The 17,796-nt window shown below is 38.7% G+C and overlaps 1 protein-coding gene across 1 annotated transcript; it reads right to left on the bottom strand.

The window, feature by feature from the left end:
- Positions 1-329: 329 nt before the first annotated feature.
- LOC129000571 (hornerin-like) lies at positions 330-8,061 on the bottom strand. The gene is made up of 3 exons (XM_054427533.1): positions 8,007-8,061; positions 7,581-7,741; positions 330-6,260 (listed from the first exon to the last, which is right to left on the bottom strand). Exons 1-3 carry the CDS (start codon positions 8,059-8,061, stop codon positions 330-332), a joined length of 6,147 nt encoding a protein of 2,048 aa, XP_054283508.1.
- Between the last annotated feature and the right edge of the window lie 9,735 nt (positions 8,062-17,796).

The following is a 17,796-nucleotide window of genomic DNA, read 5'->3' as shown; positions in this document are numbered from 1 at the left end:
TGGTGTAGTTCACTTCAATGATATTGTATGGTAGATATATATATGGTACAATTAGGTTTAAAAGAATACTGTCGAGGATTTGGTCATTTGAGCCGGATATTAGTCGGACCAAAGTTGTAGGTATTAATCAAAATAACAACCTCTCGAAGATTATTCAATCATATGTTTAGGAAGTGTTTTGACAAACAAAAATATCCAAAATAGCATATTAAATTTTACAATTGGTTTTCTACTGTAATAATACTAAACATTTACTTGAATTGTAATATGGTATAAGTAACTAAAAAAATAATTTAAAGAAGCTTAGTTGTTAAAATAGAAAATGTTGCTTAAAAAAAACGTTTTGATTCATCTCTCTTCACAGAATGTGCAGCAGATCTAGCTTCTGCAAGAACTTTACGTTTTGGCAGCATTCTCTCAGCACTTCCCTCCACCGATCCTGATCCTGAAATGTGGTTTTCAAAGTTCCCATGGATTGAGCCATGAATCGCAGGAAAGTTGGAAACACTCCCTTCAAAACTCACTTCTCCGTTGTGTTCAGCATTACCTTGGAACCCACCGCTAATACCTTGGCTAACGAATCCCTTTAGAGAATTCCCCACTCCACTGATCACTCCAACTATTCTACTCGGGATACTCAACAGTCCTTGGAAATTCCCTTGCTTTCCCAAATGTCCAGATATGTCTCCAGTTAAATCCACCTGTTGAATGTCACCCGACAGAGAAACAGGGTGATTATCAACATAACCTGCAAATGTAGCACCAGTAGTAGGGTCAATGTAATAGCTTTGGAATGCTCCACTCCCTTGGTGTCCCATTGCCTGGCCTGTCTCCAGGGGATTATTGATGAAATAAGAACCATCTTCAGTATGTACTACTGTGTACTTTGTCTGTTGGCCATTTTTGTCAACACTAAGAGTTGAAGGACCCATATTGAAAGGGACCATTCCAGGAACGATAACGTATCTCTGAGTATACTGCGGGTTCACGTATTGAGAGAATTGGAGGGATCCTTGACTTTGTTTGTAGAGGGAAGCTCCAGCCCCTGATTGAAGTTGAGCTTGGGTATGAATTGTGCTTCCCGAATTTCCACTAAGAGAGGCTTCATTGTGAGTGTTACTCCCTGATCCAGCCATAAAACCTGCTGACCCATAGCCTTCTTGGTGTTTCATTGTGTGTGAATCTATGTTAGTCGAACTACTACCGCTTAATTGGTCTTGGCCATGAGAGGAAAGTATGCCTGATGAAGTAACAGGCTGTTTTACGACTTGTAAGTTTCCTCCAGATTGTTGTCCATTGTGGACGTAAGTACCTTCAACATTCGAACTTCCCCCTTGTGTTGGTTTCAAAGTGTAAGATTGTTCAAGGTTATTCATTCCGCTAGATTGACCTTGGTTAATTATTCCTACAGTACCTTCTAAATTTTGGGCTCCTTGATTATTCTGAGACAAAGATGATCCTGAGCCAAACTGTGCTGATCCAGATTGCTGGCTGGAGGAGAATGTGCCATGTGATCCAAACGCTTGTCCGTTACTTGTTCCTGATGAATGTACAGAATTAGGATTATTGTTATTCAAACCGATGTTACCGTTATTGCCATACACACCAGATCCTGATGTATCAGCTCCAGCGTATTGAGAGTTACCTGATTGGGGTCCTGAGAGTTGGGAGGATTCACCTCCATTGTTAGCAATATGAATTTCATTTGTGTTTGAAGATCCCAGGTTTCCCTGGTGCATTGAAGGATAATTTTCTTGCGTACCAAGCTGTGTATTGCTACTAACCAATAATGCCGTAGAATGTTGACTGGATGGTTTATACGCTTGGTTATTGCTAACAGAACTACCTCCATATGCTCCATTGTTCACATTGAGATTGTAATTTCCAGAATTATCTTTGTTTTGATCTAGATTACTTCCAAGTAACACCTGTGTTGATGAAGTACTACTTGTGCTTTGGGAAGGTTGGATATTAGATCCTGTTGAGGTTGAATCTGTAGTGGATCCAGCTACTTGATGATTTGAGTTAGTTGTATCAATAGACTGTGAAACACTACTTTGTGAATTCAAATTATCCACTCCACTATTTCCTATTTCAGAAGATGAGGAAATATCCTCAGCGCTTGAACTTGAAGCTCCAGCCAAGTTTGAGGATGAAAACTCGGTTTCAATTGCTGCACCATTTTCTGAGTTAGAATTACCATTAATTCCTAAACTGTCGGAGTGATTTTCACCACCTGTGCCGTTTAGAGATCCCTCATAATGATTAGTACCTCCAGAGTTTGAAGAGCTGGAGACTGAACTCCCTTGGCTGAAACTGGATGACTGGGGATTATGTGACATGGATGATGTTGTTAGCGTCAACCCATTATTGTGATTTGGGGATTGTATACTTCCCACAGAAGTTCCTTGATATCCAGAGCTCTCGCCTGAACTGGATAGTTGGCCATTAATTCCTGAACCACCTCCATTACCAAAGTTGCTTGTAGTTCCTTGATATCCAGAGCTCCCATCTGAACTGGCATATTGCGCACCAGCTCCTGAATTTCCTTTGTTACCAGTATTGCTAGATTCAGTTCCTTGATATTGAGAGTTTGGGCTGGTGTGACCTGCCTGAGCTCCTGCATACTGTCCACTAACTCCTGATCCTCCTGTGGTACCAAAATTGCTTGAAGCAGTTCCTTGATATTCAGAGCTTGGGCTAGTTTGACCAACCTGGGTTCCATGTGATTGTGAGCCCTGCAAGTGTGAAGTGCTCCCACCCGGACTGGTAAATTGTCCGCTAATTCCTGAACCCCCTCCATCACCTAAATTGCTTGAAGCAGTTCCTTGATATTGAGAGTTTGTGCTAGTGTGACCTGCCTGAACTCCTTGTGATTGAGAATTCTGTAATTGTGAAGTGTCCCCACTTGAACTGGCATATTGTCCGCCACCTCCTAATCCTCCTGTAGCACCAATGTGGTAGATTCCGCTGTCAATGCCAGCAGAGTTTTGTTCTTGCTGATTTCCTGCAATAGAGGAGCTTGAACTGAATGATCCCCCAGCATGTGATACTTTGTTGCCTGATAAGTTTCCACTGGCAACAAACGAACCACTGCCACCAGAAACTCCTGTTCCTGATCCTGTTTCAGCACTTTGTCCATCTGAATCGGATTCAACGTACTCATCAGCAAACATAGAATTCTGAATGCCGCTGTTTTGTTTCTTGTTATCTTGAGAGTCAATAACACCTAAATTTCCTTCAAAGATTACCCCAGGCTGGTTAACAGGCTTCCTCTGGGGCCAAGCAGGTTGTGTGTTTGTTGAATGTCCATGTGAGGCAACCAAGAAAGTCCCACCGTAGTTGTTTGTTGAAGAGTGTGATCCCCCTCCTGCTGTACTGACACTTGATGCTGCTGTATTGGAAACTTCAGATTTATTTTGTGAGCTTAATCCATACAGTGTGTTCCCAGAGGCTCCTGCGTTTGATGAAATAATATTTTGATTTGTAACACTGGACAAGTGATTACTACTTCCTTGCGTTTGTGAGGCTGAACTTGTTGCAAAGCTTGAGTCAGAATTCGATCCTGTGAAGTAGCCGCCGACGATACTTGATGTCTGCCCAACACCAGCTCCGCCTTGAATTGGTGATGTTCCACTATTTTGGAATTGGCTTCCTGCCAAGCCTGCATTTGTTCCTGTTTGATATCCACCATACTGTTGGCCACTACTTCCTTGACTTTGTTGAGTACCGATACTTGAACCTGCACTGCTATATTGACTCCCACTGTTTCCTAGATTCTGCATATTCGAACTTGAAGCTTGAGCAAGGGAATTTGAATTCCCTGTCTGACCATGAACTCCGTTCACAACAAAATACTGCCCCCCTCCCTGTGTCTGAGTTGTTCCTGAACCGTGTGATCCGACAGAGTTGCCTGACGATCCTGAATAGTATTCATTTCCCATAGTGGAAAACTGTCCATTTTGTACACCAGAGGAGTGCAGTCCACTCTGTGTAGAATGTGATACACCTCCTGCAGTGCTCCCGGAAGCACTTCCAAAACTAGATCCTTGACCCAAATTTGAACTTGAACTTTGAACTCCATTTAAGTTGTTTCCTCCATAACCCCCGCTTGTGGCAAGGTACTGTCCACCACCCCCTAGCACCTGAGCAGTTGTTCCTGAACCGTAAGAATTGACTGAGCCTGATGATCCAGAGTAGTATCCACTTCCCACACTATTGACCTGTCCAAGGTTTGTCCCAGAGTACAACCCACTATGTGTACTTTGCGATTGTCCACTGGAACCTTGACTTTGAGAAGATCCTGTGGAAATACCTGAAGCAGAACCACTACCAATACTGACAACTTGGCCATTTGATCCTTGTGCATGTGTAGCTGCAACAGTATTAGAATTAGAACTAGTTGGAATGCCATTGCTTGTTCCAATATTTTGTCCCCCAAAACTACCATATCCTTGCCCTGAAATTCCATGAGAGTTGGCACCGGAACCAGAGAAGCTTCCAGTTGAACCTGTATTTCCTGTGTGTTGTGTGTTTGCACCGCTGCTTAGCTGGTGCCCCTGAGTTTGGAAAGAGTTACCTAAATGACTGGTCAATGTCCCTTGTTGGTTGGCACCACCATTTATAAAAGAACCTTGAATCTGACTTGTCTGGCCAAGTTGATTGTAGCCATTTGTAATTTGGATTTGACCACCTTGGTTGCCATTTAAGTTTTGAGTACCACTGACACCAGTTGCTGTACCTTGATGGGTTTGGTAAAAAGAGTTGCCAGAATTCACAGCTCCTGTACCACCATATCCTCCAGGCTGGCTCCAGTGAACTTGATACACGACACCTTGAGGACGTTGATGTCCGTAGAATACTCCTCCACCATTATTAAATGCTGATGATTGTCCTTGAGAAGTTATCCCTCCTTGATGTAAATGATTTGTAACATGTCCAGCACCAACTCCACCTCCGTCCTGGTAGTTTGAGCCACCAGGTGAGCCTATATGTACTACTTGATGGCCTGCTTGCCCTGAGCTAGTCCCACTTCCATACTGATGCACCCCGCCAACTCCAGGGCCTATACCATGAATGTTATGGATAAGACCCAAACCTCCTTGAGGGCCTGCTTGCCCTGAGCTAGTCCCACTTCCATACTGATGAACCCCGCCAACTCCAGGGCCTATACCATGAATGTTATGTATAAGACCCAAACCTCCTTGATGGCCTGTTTGTCCAGAGTTAGTTCCGACCCCGTATTGATTAACAGCCCCGCCATCTTCTGGGTTAACACCATTATTATTATGGATCAGACCCAAACCTTGGCCAAAAATACCTCCTGAACTTTGCCCATTCCCATTCAATATTCCACCGCCTAGTCCAGGTCGGTTATAAATAAATGACAACAAACCTTGGCCCTGAGTAGGTCTGAGAGTCGATTGTGGCCCAACGTTCATCAAGTTGTTCGATACACTTGGTTGATTTGTGTTGCTGTTTATCAGCCCAAGATGTGGCCTATTATTTCCGAGACCAAAATGACCCATGGTACCTCCTGCTCCACCACCAACAGCACTCCCCTGAAACAATCCTAAGCCACCAAGATGACCTCCAATTTGACCGAGTCCTGAAACACCTCCAGATCCTGCATTCAAAGAATTAAATCCTTCATGACTCAAGTGGTGGTGACCAAGAGTTCCTCCACCTCCAAAAATTTGACTCCCAATAATTCCATGATGATGAAGATGATGAGAATGGTGTAAGTTTCCTCCTATTCCACTCCCTGGAACACTGTGAGGCTTGTGCTTGTGGCCGAAAACTCCTGATCCTGTAACTTGAGAGCTTGCTAATCCACTTCCAAAGGTTCCTTGATTCAAAATTGCTGGAGACCCAGCTAATGCACTTACAGTTCCTCCATTTAATTGAGATTGATTAATGTTTCCATTAGCACCGCCTTTTATACCAATCCCATGTTTGTGAGCTAGATTACTAAATCTTTGTGTCAACAGATTACTTTTTGATTGATCTAAAAACTGATTATTGCTAAAGCCACTACCTCCATGGATTATGCCGGATCCACCGTTGGAAGATCCTCCTGTGCCGTGGAGTTGCCCTATGCTTCCACTTGCGACTCCCCTGATTGGTTGTCCTGGACCGTTTCCCAAGCGACTCAAGGTCCTGGCTTCTGACAGGATGTGGAGGTCCTTTCCTTCAGCATCACAAGGCCTCACTTTAGAGTGTACTGTGACTATGACGCTCAGCAAAATGAAAATGATGAGCTGAAACAAGTACAAATTATTTAAAAACATGTCGATTAGTGTGGCTGCAAGCTGATAAAGCAATCCCAAATTGTACATCCTAGAAAGATGTAACCATTTAGTAAATATAGTAGATTAGATTATTTTGTTTAATACGCTGAAATACCAAAGTGCATATTTTAAAGCAAATATGAGTGAACAACGAGTGTTGAATGAATAAAATGACAGCTTTGTTACTGGCTAAGATTACTTGGTTCAACAACAGAGAATTTGATTAGATATTATTAGATATAAGATTAGATTAGCTATATGCTTTACAAAGCCCTTTGGTGGAAATAATTCACCAAGACTCATATCTGGTCCTTAAACCTTCAATAAACCATATAAATAAATGTATATTGAATAATGATCTTTAAAACTTTCACTGAAAGGAGAAATAGATATAATGCAAAGTTTAATTATGTTACTTAATTTCAATTAAACATTGAATGCCAAAAAACATGCTTTAATTTGAGATACAAGCATTAGTGGAACCTTGATAAGAAGACCCTCGATAACAAGTCGCCCTTGATAATAAGTGTTATTTTCAAATCTCCTTAAAATTATTTTACCCCTAATCACATGTTATTACAAACCTCTATAAGAAGTCAACCTTGATAACAAGTCTTATTTTACAATCCCCATGAGTCTTCTTATCAAGGTTCTACTGTATTTTACAAATATTTCAAATACCATATTCAAAAATAGTTTCCACAGAACAAAGTTGACCATAACTAAGTTGAACATAACGTAAGACTGAGGCAGTGAGGCAGAGAAATCTTGTCTGATTTTCACTATACTGATTATGAAAGTAGATTTATTATAAAATATCAGTTACGGTTTGTGAATTGAACTTTTTGTAAATATCCATAAAACTTAGGGAACCATTAAACGGGGCTTGGCTTTCCATGGAGTTAGCAGAAACTATGATGGGGCAGGTTAATGAATAGAGTTTAACAGTTTTATATCCCATTGAAATTGAACAATTATACAACAATTTCTGTTTCTATAGAAACAAATTACTATATTTATTCAATCGACTCAAATTTTAGATCAGTTAACACATACAATAGTGCATGGACTAGGACTGGACAGAATAAAATGAATTGCTCTGTTCTATAAGGTTCAATCTGTAGAAGTCCTGGAGTTTAAGATCCTGAAAAAGGCTTAGCAACCAAAGAATTAGTTAGCTAATTCATCAAAATCACCCCAATCCGTACCGTACTCTTGCTAAGAAAACTAAAACATAGTGGAGACTTTTGGTTATAAATGGAAGTTTAGAGAGCCGTGGAAGATACTGACATCATCAGCCTGAAGCCAACAAGACTGGCCAAACCATGTGAAGAAAATGTCTTCAACAATAGCTAAATTTGACAATACTGTGACCAACAATGTTGGAGGCCAGAAGAGAATAAGATCAAGAACCCAGACAGAGGTGTCTACATAAACTCTGGAACTGAAGGCTGTGGAAAGGATAAACTAGAGAAATAGCCATCAACAAATGGACAGCTGAATCAACAAAAAACAGTCAGTTGTTGATCAGCTGACTGAAGACAAATGGATATCAAGGTTTGCAGAGCGGTGAAAGAAAGATGTAAGCAATATGAATAAGGAGATCCATTTTAGGATTAAGCATTTATAATGAGTAGGATATAGTTTAGTACTAGAATCTTTTATCGCATGTGATGTATTTAATTATAAGTATCTTTGTAATAGTATTAATCTGACCGAGTGAGGTAGCATCATGCCATTTTGCATTTGATAGGTCTATCAGGCCGGTCATTCATGGGCGCCTGCAGGATTTGGAACAGGGGGGTGCAATATATATAACAAACAACTGGGGGGTCCGGGGCCTTCCCCGAGAGGATTTCTGAAAATATAGTGTTTTAAAACATATTTTAACGCTATTTGGTAACACATAGAACCAACCACCAACCGTATATATTGTGCATCTTAATAGAGTAAGTCATAATTCTTTATGCCAACATTAACAATTAATAAACTATTTGAAGTTAAGTTACAATGTGAAATTTATATGGTTAAATTCACAAGCCAAGCAATTAAAAATAAATAGTATATTTCGTACCTAAGGCCGAAAATAAAGTTTTGCCGGCTTGAGATTTCAAGAACTTAAAACCATCGAGAGTTGCAAAACCATTTCGGTCCGTGGTACGAACGCTATTTTCACCACACTATACCGTACCCTATTACCACTATTCACCACAATACTAATGCACACTGATAGTCAACACAACTACAACTTTAAGGTTATAAGAATAAATAATTTGAGGAATCAGCAAAAATAATAATAAATAGTTGCTAAGCAGCGGTGACAATAAAACTATTTTATTGCCTTGCTATGGATACTAACTGTGTATTTAATATGCATTCATGTTTTAAGAAAGTAAGCGGCTTTTTCAGCTGATTTTAACAACAACATTAACTGATTTTTTTTTTGTAAGGCAAAGTCAGCTGATTTTGCGGCCCTAGGGATGTAAAAACCTGCTCGGTCCCCAAATGACAATGACAGCTGGCATGGCCAGCAAAACGTAACTTTCAGCCACCAATTAACGTATGTAAAAAAGCTAAAAAAATCATAGTGTGGTCTGTGGTGAAAAAGAAATTTACTTCCCATGTAGCACAGATGGTTGGGCCAACGTTGGTAAATTGTGTAGCCACACAGTTGGCCAACGGTAGAAATGTCACCTCTTTAAACTGTTTTCCAGCCAACCTTTGTCCAACAATGGCCCAACCAAAATTATTTCACACAAAATAATAAAGATTTAGTACGAAAAGCATAATTATTAGTTGAGTAAATTGATTAAATAGTTCATAAAAACAAATTTTGAAAAAAAGCTGGAACAAAATTTTTTGGCCCAGACGGGTCTTGAACCCGGGTCCTTCGACTTATGAGCCTCTTACCTTACCACTGAGCTATCTGTGATTGTTAATACAGAGAGTTTTCAAGTGGTGAAAGAGTAGCCGACAGTTGCAATGGTCACAATACTTCAAACATTTTTGATACTACACAGTATAATATGATTCTGTTAATCTGTTAAGGCATCATAAGTAGTTTTTTTTTTTTTTTTGAGTTAGAGAGGATACTGGTATTTGAATATAGATTAATTAATTACCGTTAGATTATTAATGCTATTATAATTTACTGTTATATGATTAATTACTCTTTCCCCTTAAATTGTTGCAAATAAGTTAAAGAATAGTAATTTAAAAAATATTTGCATTATTATAATTATTAAAATTCATTGTTGTAGCCCCGGAACTGTAATATATAAAATATCTGGTTTTACAATACCTTTATCAGTTTCAAAAACTTTTGGAAACTTTTGGAACTGATAAAGGTATTGTAAAACCAGATATTTTATTATAATTATGTTGTGAAAGCTAGACCCAGAGAATGAAAGTCGTGTAAACTCAACTATGGACCATTGTTGGTCCAACAAAAGTATCTTTTGTTGGTCCAACGGAGTGAAAAACGGTTGGACAACGGTTGGCTTGATGTATGATACCCAACAATGCATATTAATGTATTTCATTAACAATGAACCGATGTTGGTCCACAGTTGTAAATATTGGTTGGCCCAACTACGAGATATACAGTTGGACAGCGGTTGGTTGGTTGTGGAAGCTCCAACCAACCATCGACCAACTGTCCCACAGTTGGCCAACGTTGGCCCAACCATCTGTGCTACATGGGTTAAGTATAAGAATGGTACATCTGTGAGTCAAGTACTTATTTGATTTAAAACTTTTTTTCAGAAATTACCATTATGAAACGTACTTTGATAAATTTCTAGAATTCCCTTTTGATTAATAAAAGTGATTACAGAACATTTAGGGTATTAAATTGATTTATTTTTTTAGCCAGGGGTGTGCAAGTGCGACCCTTTGCCTTGTGGGTTAAGGTAAATGCCGGAATGGTTCTCTCAAGGGCCGTACCCTGCCAGGCAGAATATAGGACTCTGTCTTAATTTTGATTGGTTTACAAAAACCCAAGTAATTATGATCATTTAAATAAATAAATGCATTATTATATAGCTATTCTTGTTTTAGTTATATATTTAGAAGTACAATTTTATTTCATTAAAAAACAAAAAATATGACTAAATATAAATTTCAAAATTGGTTTGTTGACAGTGAAATGACTGGGCCGTAATTCTGTGCAAAATTTTCATCCATTATCCAATCTTCCATTTGTTTTCAGTCTAAAATAAATAATTTCTATATGATTGATTAATTTCCTAAACACTATTTTTCAACTCACTCAAAAATAAACTGTCAGATGCACAGTGGTGGTACATAAGTAATGTAATGTTGGAATTTATTTATAATCTTGTTCCTCATTGCCTTCTTGGTACTAAGTTAGAAGCAGCTGTCATGTGTTAATTATATGCCATGTGATTGCTATGTTTATTAATTTGTTGTAAATAAACATCACTTCCACTATGGACTTAAGAAACCATAACTGTGTAGTCATTTTACTCCTATTATTATAAAGGAAAATCAATTATAAACAAGTGGTTATGGGCCCAGTTTCACTTTTACTGTAACATGTTCTCTGTGGCCTATTTTGAACAGTTTAATTTTTGAAGAGAAGTGTTTAAGAAATATTATAGTAAATTTCATTGGATGAACACTTATTAATTACTATGATGGGAGACAAAGTTATATACTCCACATCAGCCCCTGGAATTTCTAAGTTGAAAGGGTCAGCCAACTTTGCCAGTTGGAAATTTGACATGAAGATGGCTCTAAAGTATGAGGGATTGTGGAATTGCATTGAACCACGAAGGACTACTACAGAGACGACACCGCTAACTGTGGATCCAGACAAAGATGAGAGGGCACTCGCCAAGATTGCCATGCACCTGGAGGCAGCTCCAAAACTACATATCAGGACGGCCACATCAGCGAGGGAAGCATGGGACATTTTAGCAAAGCAGTATGAAGTCAAGAGCACAAACAGGAGAATATTTCTGCTGCACCAGCTTTTAGATTTGAAGTTGGAAGTATGCAACAGCATGAGTGAGTATATTTCTAAATTTCTTGACCTCAATGCTCAACTTGCTGACAGAGAAACCCGTAGACGATGAAATGAAGGCGTGTCTACTTCTAAGAGGTTTGCCTGAGTCTTACAGGGCATTTAGGATGGCAGTCGAGAGTACAGATAAAGTAGAATATAGTAAAGTACTAGAAAAACTAAATAGCATGGCTGAAAAGGATACCACTGAGTCCTCTGTAGTATTTTCAACTTTTAAAAGCAGTACTGGGAAGCCTTTTCTATCAAAATCAAATACTAATCAAGCTTATTCTAATAAAAGCTCAAAGACGAGGAAGCCTTTTATTCCTACTTGTTACAAATGTAGAAAGGCAGGCCATATGATAAGGGATTGTCCTGAAAATAATCAAGCTAACATTAGTAATAGCTCAAACATTAGTAATAGGTCAATTTCCAAAATTGGTAAGTCAGATGGTCAAAACAAAAATAAAAATGTAAGTTGGATAACTGATCTGAATGTAAAGGTAGAACCTGAAAGCTGGTACTTAGACTCGTGTTGTTCTGACAATCTTTCTAAAAGTAAAGAAAGTTTTCAAACGTTTAACTCGAATGAGGGAGTTAAAGAGGTCACTGTCGCTAACAATACCAAAATTTACTCTGCGGGTTCTGGGAAAGTTTCTGTGAACCTTAAAAACTTTGGTGAGAGAGTGATATCGAATGTGACGTATGTACCAGATTTATCTACAAATTTGCTATCTGTGAGCAAAATAGCTAGTAAAGGGCAAGTTTTAGTTTTTGATGACAAAGGGTGTAATATTTACATAAAAGATGGGTTTTCAGTAAGAGGTGAAATCTGTGGAACTGGAACAAATGTAAACGGACTGTATCGGTTGGATACAGAGAGTAAATGCAACATTGATCCAAATTATGACAATTTGGCTATGTCTACTCAAGTTGACCAGTCAGTTAGTGTGGACCTTCATAATTTATGGCACAGAAGGTTGGGTCACTTGAATCATGTTAGCATGGGTATTTTGAAAAAGGGGATGGCTTTGGGTATAGATTTTCCTAATCAGAGGCCAGAATCTTGCATTCCCTGTGTAGAGGGGAAACACTCCAGAGAATCTTTCCCAACCACTCCAAGTAAGAGAGCTGAGGCAAAACTAGAGTTAATCCATATGGATGTCTGTGGGCCTATGAATGTTCAGTCTCTTCAAGGTAATCGCTTCATGCTAATATTTATTGATGACTTCACCAGAATGACCTTTGGTTATTTCTTGAAATCAAAGGATGAAGTAGTTGATTGTTTTCTCAAGTTTAAGACTTTAGTTGAAAATCAGACCAGCAAGACTGTAAAAACTGTTAGGTCAGATGAAGGCGGGGATTACATGAATGCGAGACTAGAAGAAGTGTGTAATAGATTTGGAATAAGGCACCAGGTTACTACTCGATATAGTCCTGAGCAGAATGGGGTAGCAGAGCGTGCAAATAGAACTATTATTGAAAAAGCTAGAAGCATGCTAAGTGACTCAAATTTGAGCAAGGGTTACTGGCAGTATGCTGTGGAGGCAGCTATTTATCTTAAGAACCGAAGTCCTACAAAAGCTGTTTTCGGAGTCACTCCAAAGGAGAAATGGACTGGATCGAAAGTGGACCTCAGTCACCTTAGAGTTTTTGGGTGCATAGGCAATGTACATGTGCCTAAGGAGAGAAGGACCAAATTGGACTATAAGAGTGTTCCTCACATTTTTGTAGGTTACAGTGAGGATGTCAAAGGTTACAAATTGGTCGATCCTAAGTCTCCCCGTAGATTGATTTATTCTAGAGATGTCAAGTTTTTTGAAAACTTATTTTATAATGGGCGTGAAGAAAATAATGGTGATGAAACTATACAACCAGTCGAGACCATAGTAAGCATCCAGACCGCCAAACTCGATGAACCTTGCAGGAATCCTGAGGCAGAAGATGAGAGCTTCATTCTTGATAATATCAACATTGAGCAAGATGATGACGATGTTGGAACAGGAGGATCAGCTGAAGGGGATTCGGGAAATGATGAGGAAGGTGTTGAAATTAATGTTGGGAGTAGGTACCCTCTAAGAGTAAGAAACCCTAAAATGTTTCCTGATTTTGTTACCTACATGGTTACCTGTGAGGATCTAGAGCCAAGTAGTTATCAAGAGGAAATAGAAGATCCGAATAAGAATTTGTGGAAGCATGCTGTGGAGGAGCAAGCTGATGAAGAACCTCTACATGGTTTTGTTGATGCCAGTCATGGAAACAACTTTGATGGGAAAAGTTGTACGGGATATGTTTTTAAACTGAGTGAAGGACCTGTGTCTTGGGGAAGTAAGAAACAGAGATGCATGACTGATTCCTCAACAGAGTCAGAGTTTGTAGCAATGGTTCAGGCATGTAAGCAAGCAATGTTTCTGAAGCACTTGTTGGAAGAGCTGGGAATATTTCTTGAGCATGTAAATTTGCATTGTGACAACATGCCAGCAATGGAGATTTTGCAGAAGAGAACCGTGAATGACAAGACCAAACATATAACTCGTAAACAGTTATTTGTCAGAGACATAATCAAGAGAAAACTAGTTGTGCTGAATTACGTTCCAACTTCCAGGATAGTAGCGGACATTTTGACAAAATCACTTGGCAAAATCAAGCATGATGGTTTTATGACCGACCTTGGTCTTACCCCAATGAAGGATCAAGTTTAAGGAGGGGTGTTGGAATCCTACTAATATTATAAATGAGAAAGTTTGGATGGATGGATGTATGGATGTATGGATGTATGTTTGTGACAAGTGAACGCGAAAAATACTGGTCGGATTGGGCTGAAATTTGGCATGATGATAGCTCACATTCCCGATTAACATATAGGCATATTCTTATTTCAAAAATCCTTTCGGGCTCCGCCCCAGTGGCTCTGGAGTTTCCCATGTTAACCTTATGAGAAATGAAATTATTGAATCTTAACAGCTGTTTCAATTAAACAAGTTGGTTCTGTTCTGTGATGTTCAATAGCATTAAAGTTACAAAAATTACCAACAGGGTGCAGCACTATTATTTCTTTTACATTTATGACAACAGCTAATTTGCAACCAAAAGGTGAGTGAGCGTAGCGAACGAACTTCAACCTGGAGGCGAGTTAGCGTAGCGAACGAGCTAACCTGAAGGCAAGTGAGCGCAGCGAACGAGCTCCAACCTAAAGGTGAGTGAGCGTAGCGAACGAGCTCCAACCTAAAGGTGAGTGAGCGTAGCGAACAAACTTCAACCAGGACGTGATTGAGCCATGCGAACGAGATAATCTTGAAAATTAAGAAGTTAAACGGGGCAAAGCCCGCGGGTTACAGCTAGTTTATTTATAATCTTGTTCCTCATTGCCTTCTTGGTACTAAGTTAGAAGCAGCTGTCATGTGTTAATTATATGCCATGTGATTGCTATGTTTATTAATTTGTTGTAAATAAACATCACTTCCACTATGGACTTAAGAAACCATAACTGTGTAGTCATTTTACTCCTATTATTATAAAGGAAAATCAATTATAAACAAGTTGTAATACTACCGTAATGGGTTGTATTGTATCAACAAATAATTAAAATATGATGTAGTAATATGTTTGCTATTAGTTTCTTCTGACGGCACCTCAAGAAGTTGATCCTATTGTATCCTGATGGAGTTCCAAACAATTTTATGGTCCGTTCATGCTTTATGACTCAACAACATTTTATGTCAATATTAAATTTGAGGAAATAAACAAATTAATAAATTCAACGACTTAACGATTGCAAATATATAGCTATATCTTAAGTTTGTATAACAATTCTGTAAAATAACCAACATTTTTCTGTTGAGATGTTTTACAATTTGACTTTGTAAAAAATTCACATATTCAACTGAAGTTAGTAATTTACATCATCAATGCAATCTGTCTTTTGCCCAATTTGATTTAAAAACTAGCGACTACTTTCGCATGGGGATGGAATGTCCAGTTCTATTAATAGTCTTAAAGTTAAACCATAGAAAAAAATTAAATGATCATTATTCAATAAATCAAAATATTGATAAATAAAGGGGTATTCACCGATGTAAAATATGTACATTGTCAAGTAATTTTACAAATAAATGCACACATTTTCCCCTTGACTACAGATTATTCTATTTTACCCAAGGGATAAAAAAAAAACTACTTACCCCCCTTTCATGTATTCATAACAGCGGTTTTGCTGTAGCAACAAGAAATCAACTTTGCAATTAACAGCTGTGTCTAAGGAATATGTCTGCCTTAGTCACTAACAAGACTACAAGATCAGATCGCGCCACTCATCTCCATTCATTCTTGGCTTAAAATACCTACTTTGTATGGTCGCCATTTCATCGAAAAGTATCAAAGTATTAAAGGATCAATGTTTTCTATTCAAAGGTTGTATATCTTAAATAGAAAACTAATTGATTTTTAACATTGTATTGATTATGTTTGCTATCATCATATACCGCAATGTAATCATGGTTATTGGGGCTCGTCTCAGAATCAGAGTAGAATGCAGGTTAGCCATTGTTTGCTACTATTGTTGCCAATCTTGTGACACAAAGCATGAACTTATAGCCTCAGGTATCTCAGGTGCCTACGTGACCTTTAACCTCTGGTGAATAGATCTATATTCAATGTTCAAGTTGATCTTTGTCTCAGCCTAGCCACTGAGAGTAGCTTCATGACTGTTAAAGTGGACTTATCTGACAAAGTGGTTGATATAAAACATCTATGGATTCTGATTTTCATGATAACGTATTCACTTTCAAAACTGCACTCATAGTCTTTTTATCTGATTGTAAAACCTGGAATATTAAACACACAGATTTATCATTCTTATTGATCAGCAAAAAACAACTTTACGCCACACTACATTATTTTGACGAACTTCCCACGCAAGGATTTAGTCCATAAAACAGCTCTTTGCTACCAGCTTATTCAAATGGGGTTTCTTATGTACTACACTGTACTGTAATGAGATTTACCGGACACTAACGAGCTGATCATATTTAGCAATGAGTGGTTATAAACAAAAACATAAATTTTCTTTGGGGTTATGAGCAGTGTTTGTTAGTCCTTTAGTTGGTGGGAATAATTAGCAAGATTTGTTATTATTAAGTTAGTAGTATGGCATAAAATATCGTTCGTCACACGACCAAAATGTGTTTACCGGACTCGTATGGTTATCAACCACACTCGTCCGGTAAACACCTATTTTCAGGACTAGTAACGTAATCCTATACTCTAATACGAGCAATGTTTGCTTGTATGCTTGCTTGCTTGCTTGCACAAAGATCTCGAAAACGGCTCCGACGATTTTCTTCAAATGTTGTAAATAGTTCATTTCTGGCCTAAAAACGAGTTTCATGCAGTTAGAACTGCCAACAAAAATCGAATTACATAGAAAAATGAAACTGAAAATCACATTTTTTTAACATTAGTTTTATGGGTTGCTAGGTAACCATGTTGGCTGAATTAAATAACAAGGAAAAGGTAAACAAAAGACTTGAAGTTGTAGCATGTGTTCATAATAAGCCAACTACCCACAGTATACTAGCAAATTACAAATACAGAACAAAAAGAAAAACATCACTTGTTAATATTGAGCAAAGATTATACTTAAGATTACTCGATACATTGTAGTCAAGGGTAGCAGTGCGAAGTCTAGGATCTGTTTATGACGAATACATTAAGGTATCTGCAATCCTAAAATGCTATGGGAAGGGAAGGAAACAGGTCCGTGACGTAGGAAGTAGTGAAGGAAGTAGTAAAGGCAATCATAAAATGCTATGGGAATAGAGGGAAACAGGTCCGCGACGTAGGAAGTGATGAAGGAAGTAGTAAATGCGAACAGTCCGGAGTGTGGGGACTGTTTATGACGATAAGATTAGGGTATCTGCAATCCTAAAATGCTATGGGTAGGGAGGGAAACAGGTCCGCGACGTAGGAAGTGGTGAAGGAAGTAGTCAAGGCGAGTAGTCCGGAGTGTGGGAACTGTTTATGACGATTAGATTAAGGTATCTGCAATCTTTAAATGCAATGGGAAGGGAGGGAAACAGGTCCGCGACGTAGGAAGTGGTGAAGGAAGTAGTCAAGGCAAGCTGTCCGGAGTGTTGGAACTATTATGACGATTAGATAAGGGTATGGGCAATCCTAAAATGCTATGGGAAAGGGGGGGAAACAGGCTTGTGACGTAGGAAGTGGTGAAGGAAGTAGTCAATGCGAGCTGTCCGGAGTGTGGGAACTGTTTATGACGATTAGGTTAATGTATCTGTAATCTTTAAATGCAATGGGAAGGGAGGGAAACATGTTTGCGACGTAGGAAGTGGTGAAGGAAGTAGTAAAGGCGATTAGTATGGAGCGTGGGAACTGTTTATGACGATAAGATTAACGTATCTGCAATTCTGAAATGCTATGGGAAGGGAGAAAAACAGGTCCGCTACGTTGGAAGTGGTGAAGGAA

This window comes from Macrosteles quadrilineatus, unplaced genomic scaffold (genome assembly GCF_028750875.1).
Source record: "Macrosteles quadrilineatus isolate MER2022 unplaced genomic scaffold, UCM_ALF_1.0 Scaffold_8__2_contigs__length_117827958, whole genome shotgun sequence".
In the NCBI taxonomy this organism is placed as follows: domain Eukaryota; kingdom Metazoa; phylum Arthropoda; class Insecta; order Hemiptera; family Cicadellidae; genus Macrosteles; species Macrosteles quadrilineatus.
This window is presented reverse-complemented; position numbering and strand designations above follow the sequence as displayed.